Source organism: Sinocyclocheilus rhinocerous, unplaced genomic scaffold (assembly GCF_001515625.1).
Source record: "Sinocyclocheilus rhinocerous isolate Xijiao unplaced genomic scaffold, SAMN03320098_v1.1 scaffold1238, whole genome shotgun sequence".
NCBI classification, from domain to species: domain Eukaryota; kingdom Metazoa; phylum Chordata; class Actinopteri; order Cypriniformes; family Cyprinidae; genus Sinocyclocheilus; species Sinocyclocheilus rhinocerous.
In genome coordinates, this window is record NW_015662954.1 from 445,242 (window position 1) to 451,341 (window position 6,100).

Sequence of the window (6,100 nt, forward strand, 5' to 3'; positions counted from 1 at the left end):
TTTTTTTGCGCTAACGATACGGTTTAGGTGTGTCGAATGTTTCTGAGGTAGCCGAAGACTTGTTAACCTTACCAGAAATGGTTCTTTGACGTCCAACAAATGCCATAGTTGACAATCCATCCAATTTCAATGGCTCGGGAGGTCAAATCCTTTTGGTCAGTCTTGGATGTTGAGGTTCCCAGCAAGGACAGCTTAAGAAGTTTTCCTCAATACACTTTACAGCTTGCTTCTTGTAGACCTGTACCAGAATTTGTGCTGCTGAGGTGCTGGGGGAGGAGGCTCTGAACTCGCAGGCCGAGCTCACTCTCACCGTCCCCCCGTTTGTGTCTGCTCTAAACCCCAATTGTTCTCTCGGCTTCTCTCCCCTTGGTGTGTGTCGTCTGGAATCTGATTTGTAGTGGGTGAGGTAACGTACGTGGAACACTTAATGGACGGAGAAGGCAAATCAAGGGTAAGTGCAAGAGACGAACCTCCATTTGTCCGCTTGAGTTCTTACATGTACTCTTAGATTTTAATGTGGGATGTTCAGGACTGGGTTGAGAGTTCAAAATGTGTCGTCTTGGGTGGCATTTGAACAAAAATGGACGCCGACTGCGGTTCTGAGTGGAACCGCAGGGATCGTTTCCCAGCCATATAGTAATTCTGGTTCTCGTGTGTTTAAGAGGTAGCATTTTTTTGCACTGCGAGTCTCATTATTGGACTTCAGGTGGTGTTCAGTAACTAAACATGGCGTCAATGATTTGTTGAGCGACTCAACTAGTGGGATAACAACAGAAATGGAGCCTGAATGAGTAATTGGAACTGAAGGCCGCTTTGTGTATTCTGGTCGTCAATTAATCCTGTCAGCCATTTTGAGTTTGAATGTAATTATGTAACTGTTGAACACCACAGAGAAGTATTATGAATATTCTTTATCAATTTAGTGTGTCTGAAGTATTTTTCCTGAGTCAGTTGTCGTTGATTTCTTGTGTCGCTTGTCTAATTGTCTCTCTCGTTCCTGTTTTGTTTGTTTGTTCATCCTGGTTGGTTTACTGACTGAACAAAGGGTTGTGCGTAAGTATCATTCAGACTATTGATCATTTCTCATTTGTCGCTTTTGCGCAACTTTTGCTAACTTTTTTTTTTTTATTATTATTATTTTTTAATTAAATAGGGTGGTTGAGTTCAGAACTGAAGAGCTCATGAAAAAGGCTGTAGAGAAAGTCAACAAACATGTCATGAACGGTCGTCCTCTCAAGGTCAAAGAGGTGAGTGCATCTTGTAGATGAATAACACTGGGTAAATATAGATAAAATCTGTTTCCAATTTTTTGCCAATTTCTTTACAATTTTAGCCATTTCAACTCATTCCAACCAAAGAAGTAATTGTATTCTTCTGTTTGTAATATTATATGAATATTAGCTACTTGAATATTAATTAATATTTTTATATTATATCTACTGATAGAATATTAATGCTATTGTATTTTACATTTTTCAAATTTACAAATATGTATATTTTTTAAGACTATTAGAAACACCGACAAGATAAGATTGTAAAAATAGTTTTTAAATTTACTATTTGTCCATTAGTTTGTGTGAAACACTTTTTGCAATCATTTAAATATAAAAAATATTAAATTTTTGTATTGGTTTATGTAAGTATTAATGTTAAATGATACCAAGATATTAATGTACAAAGTGTGAAAGAATCTCTATTTTTTCTGGCACTACACCACAACTATTTTAATGTGCTTTTACTTGTCCATTAATTTTTGTAATGCAAGAACAAAAAATCCAGTGAAACAATCATTGCCTTTTTTTCTGTTCCATTTTTAATATTTGGGTATGAATGATAGGTAACTATTTTAAGTTCTAATGTAAAAAATTTTAGGGCTCTATAAAAATGTTTTTTTTTCTTAAATTCATTTTTTTCAGTTTTAATTTTCCTAGACTGTTTTAATGGTTAAATTTTATTAATCAACAAGCATGTCTATTTAATGGAAATCATTGTAAAGTTGTGTTATAAAGTAACAAGGCATGATTGTAAAAATAGTGTCTTCAAAAAACCATGTTAAAATCATAGTGGTATTTTAGGCTGTCAGCAAAATCAACATAAATGTCAATATTTGATGTTGGATGTATTAAACGTGCCCTCCTTGTGCTTCTTGAAGGATCCAGATGGAGTGATTGCCCAGCGTGAAGCTAATAGGGCTCACGGGGGTGGGGGTGGTGGCGGCGGCGGACCCCCAGGCATGGGTGGAGGAATGGGAGGAGGAATGGGGATGGGCCCAGGCCCTGGCGGTCCTTCCATGGTCAACATCCCTCCCAGTCTCATGAACAACCCGAACATCCCCAACGAGATCATCCACGGACTCCAGGCTGGAAAAATCGGAAGCACCATTTTTGTGGCCAATGTAAGTCTTTGAATTCATTCTGAAACCATATGTCCCATATTTTGAAACTTGACCCCTGACTTTCCATATGGCATCTCTCTGCACAGCTGGACTACAAGGTTGGATGGAAGAAGCTCAAGGAGGTGTTTGGAATGGCTGGAGCTGTTGTGCGTGCAGATATCCTGGAGGATAAAGACGGGAAGAGCAGGGGAATGGGAACTGTCACATTTGAGATGCCCCTTGAGGCTGTTCAAGCAGTCTGTATCCTTCACAGTAGCTTTTGATGTGTGGCGTTGATTGGAATAAGGTTGTTTAATGCTATTTACAATGTGCAATGCTTGAAGTTTTCCTTAATGGATGTTAGCAATGTTCAACGGACAGCTCCTCTTCAACAGGGTCATGCACGTCAAACTGGTAAGTAATCACATGGGTTTAACATGGAAGCTTGTTTCTGGCTTCCAGAAGTTTAGTGGTACGTTGCCAATATGATTAGTAAACTCCTCAATTCATTTCTTTACACCTGTCATTGTCTTTTCAGGATGAGAAATCCCTTCCCAAAGGTGACTTTGCACCCCCAGACCGTCCTCCAGCCCTTCCTCGTAAGTGATGACTTCATATTAACATTTGCTGTATGGACCATCAGCCATAAAACTTTGTTGCAGTTGGCTAGTTTCTTCTCTAAACCAGTTCCACTGTCTCATGCAGGTGGTCTGAGTGGTGTCGGTCTCGGTCTGGGACCCGGCGGTCAACCCATCGACGCTACCCAGCTCAACCGGGGTGGGATGGGCAACATGGGACCAGGAGGTAACAGCGTGTCGCATGTTGGTTTTTTGGGAATGTTTCCTCTTGTATGCACTCACTGAACATCACTCCCCTCCCCTCTCCATGAAATCATTTTCTCTATAGGAATGGATGGAATGGGATTTGGTGGCATGGGTAGAATGGGAGGTATGTGGTTCATCTCATCAGCCATTCTTTTATTTTGGCCTGTTTTGATCCCATCTGGAAAGGACCTGCAGGTGTTACTGGTTTGATTTTCATGCTGTAGTTCAAGGGTGCTCAGTTCATTTGAATGGGCGCTATCCAAACCTCACTGATCTCCATAAAACTGTGGTGTAATTTTGAAGCGGCACAATGTTGTTTTTTTCCATATTTTGTGTACTATGAATTGTGAAGTTATTTATGTAGTACTGTGATTACAGTGAATTACCTTAAAAAAAATGTACGTCACTGCACTATAAATTTAGTTGACTGTTTTATTATTGTTTTCTAAGATGCTGCTTATTTTATCTACTATGAACTATCTACAAGGTTTTATTCTCAATTTTAAAAGTGCTGCATATTTTATCTAAATTATCGTCAAGGTTTTATTTTTTAAATATTGCTTATTTTATCCCTTATGGATTGAGTTATCAAGGGTTTATTTTTTACATTAAAAATGCTACTTTATACATTTGGAATAAAGTTATCTTAGTGTTGTTGTTTTTTACTATATAAATTACTGATTATTTTATCTATTAAATGTTTTACTTTTGTCCTGCTTATTTTATCCACCAAAAATTAAAACCTTCAATGTAACTCTATTCATCACATTGCTATTTTTATGTACTGTTTTAATGAATTATCTTCCATTTTATTTTATTTTTTTGCTTATTTTATCTACCAATTTCTTCAAGGGTTTTTTTTTTTTAATACTGCTTATTTTATCCCTTATTAATTGAGTTAAGGTTTTACTTTTAATGTTAATTGTAAAAAATGCAAATTTATTTACTTGGAATCAAGTTATTTTAAAGTGTTTTTTTTTCTTTTTTTTTTAATTGCTGATTATTTTCTTTATTTGTTTTGAACTTTTGATTTCATCCACTAAAAAAATAAAACCTGCAAGGTAACACTATTCATCACATTGCTTTTTTTGTTTTGAATGGTGAATTATCTTTAGTTTTTTTTTTTTGTTGTTTTTTTATTTTTTTTCCCTCTCCCTTCTTTTCCCCAATATGAATTGAATTCAAATGTTATTGATCTTCAGGGATGGATAATTTTGGAGGTGGTATGAACAACATGGATCGTTTCGGCACTTCTGGAATGGGAAGAATGAATGGTAAATGGTGTTTTGTTTTGTTTTTGCTAGTAGTTAGGTTTGAAATGTTTTTATTTATATATTTTTTTAATTGCAGATATGGATCGTGGAATCGGCGGGGGCTTTGATAGAGATTTCGGTGGCCGTAATGACATGGGTATGTCCCGTAGCAACTTTGGAGACTCATTTGACCGAGGAATGGGTTAGTAACATTATGTAACTATCTAAGAAATTTATAGGAGCAAAGGTTAACGTTAACTTTTTAAAGGGGTCATATGATGTTGCTAAAAAGAACATTATTTGGTGTAATGCAATGTTTATGTGGTTTAAGGTTCAAAAAACACATTATTTTCCACATACTGTACATTGTTTCTCTTCTATGCCCCGCCTTTCTGAAAGGCGTTGATTTTTACAAAGCTCATCGGTCTGAAAAGCGAGGTGTGCTCTGATTGGCCAGCTATCCAGTGTGTTGTGATTGGCCGAATACCTCAAGCGTGTGATGGAAATGTTACGGCCCTTAACATACTGTTTCCATGTGTCCCGGCGTGACGAGATAAAACCCATTTACAAATGAGGCATTTGTTGCATCCAGTGGGGACATAATTACTGATTATAATGACTTGTACTGTGTTTTTACGCTTTGCGTTGCGTATTGCGCAGCGTTAACATAAAACCATGTCTGCTTTTGTGATCGGAAAAATGACAAACAACAAGCGCTACTCTACACTGCTCAAAACTCAAGTTTGAATCATCAGTGGCAAATTCTTTAAATATCGTCCGGCGGGCTTGCAGCAACCACATGTGATGACCCCGGGCTAGACTCCGCTTCGTCCACAGTGACAGCTGATCCGGCGATCCACCGTGCGAAGTTGATGTATTTCTTCAGCGACCAGCACGGATCAGCTCTACGCATGACGAAGCGGATATCGTCCTCTTTTGGAAGGCCAAACAAAGTAGTTTCGCTTTCACAATGAAACACAGCATCTCCACAACAGCGAGAATAAAAGTTACGCAGCCTTTCTTTGCGTGAACATTTGGGTGGCGTTAAGAATATCTCTTTGGATTTGAGACTTTAGTCTTTGCAACTTTACAGATCTTCTTTATGCACCAAGAGCTTGTAACACTCCAAAGAGAGAGGAAAAATTGAAATCGCATCATATGACCCCTTTAATTTTTTTGCCATAATTTGATTTGCCAGGGAACTCCATGGGAATGGATCGCATGAACTCTGGCATGGATCGGCTTGGCGGCGGCATGGACCGCATGGGAGGACTGGACCGAATGGGAATGGATCGCATGGACCGCATGTCTGATCTGGACCGGTTGGGATCTGGCTTCGACCGAATGGGTTCAGGGCTTGACCGACTGGGGCCCAGTATGGATCGGCTGGGATCAGGCCTCGACCGCATGAGCTCCAGCGTGGACCGCATGGGTCCTGGTGGGTTCGACCGCTTGGGCCCGTCCGGCATGGATCGCATGAGCGGCGGAATGGCCTTTGCCTCTCCTATGGGCATAGACCGGATGAACACAGGCCTCGACCGAATGGGTTCAAACTTCGACCGCATGGGCTCCGGTGGCATGGACCGCTTCCCCTCCTCAGGTCTCGACCGCATGGGTTCCAGCATGGACCGGATGGGCTCTGGTGGCGT

At 39.5% G+C, this 6,100-nt stretch overlaps 1 protein-coding gene across 5 annotated transcripts in view; it reads left to right on the forward strand.

The window, feature by feature from the left end:
* LOC107728570 (heterogeneous nuclear ribonucleoprotein M-like) overlaps window positions 1-6,100 on the forward strand; it is an 11,629-nt gene that overhangs the window by 3,980 nt on the left and 1,549 nt on the right. For 2 of the 5 annotated variants that reach the window (XM_016538784.1, XM_016538787.1), the window contains 11 exons: window positions 1,046-1,053; window positions 1,154-1,247; window positions 2,153-2,395; window positions 2,482-2,635; window positions 2,739-2,788; window positions 2,913-2,973; window positions 3,080-3,178; window positions 3,281-3,322; window positions 4,401-4,472; window positions 4,549-4,653; window positions 5,650-6,093. In XM_016538784.1, the coding sequence (XP_016394270.1) occupies window positions 1,046-1,053; window positions 1,154-1,247; window positions 2,153-2,395; window positions 2,482-2,635; window positions 2,739-2,788; window positions 2,913-2,973; window positions 3,080-3,178; window positions 3,281-3,322; window positions 4,401-4,472; window positions 4,549-4,653; window positions 5,650-6,093 (1,372 nt within the window). Of the gene's footprint in view, window positions 1-6; window positions 452-1,045; window positions 1,054-1,153; window positions 1,248-2,152; window positions 2,396-2,481; window positions 2,636-2,738; window positions 2,789-2,912; window positions 2,974-3,079; window positions 3,179-3,280; window positions 3,323-4,400; window positions 4,473-4,548; window positions 4,654-5,649; window positions 6,094-6,100 lie in introns of those variants that run through there. The other 3 variants (XM_016538786.1, XM_016538788.1, XM_016538785.1) reach the window with 3 other exon arrangements.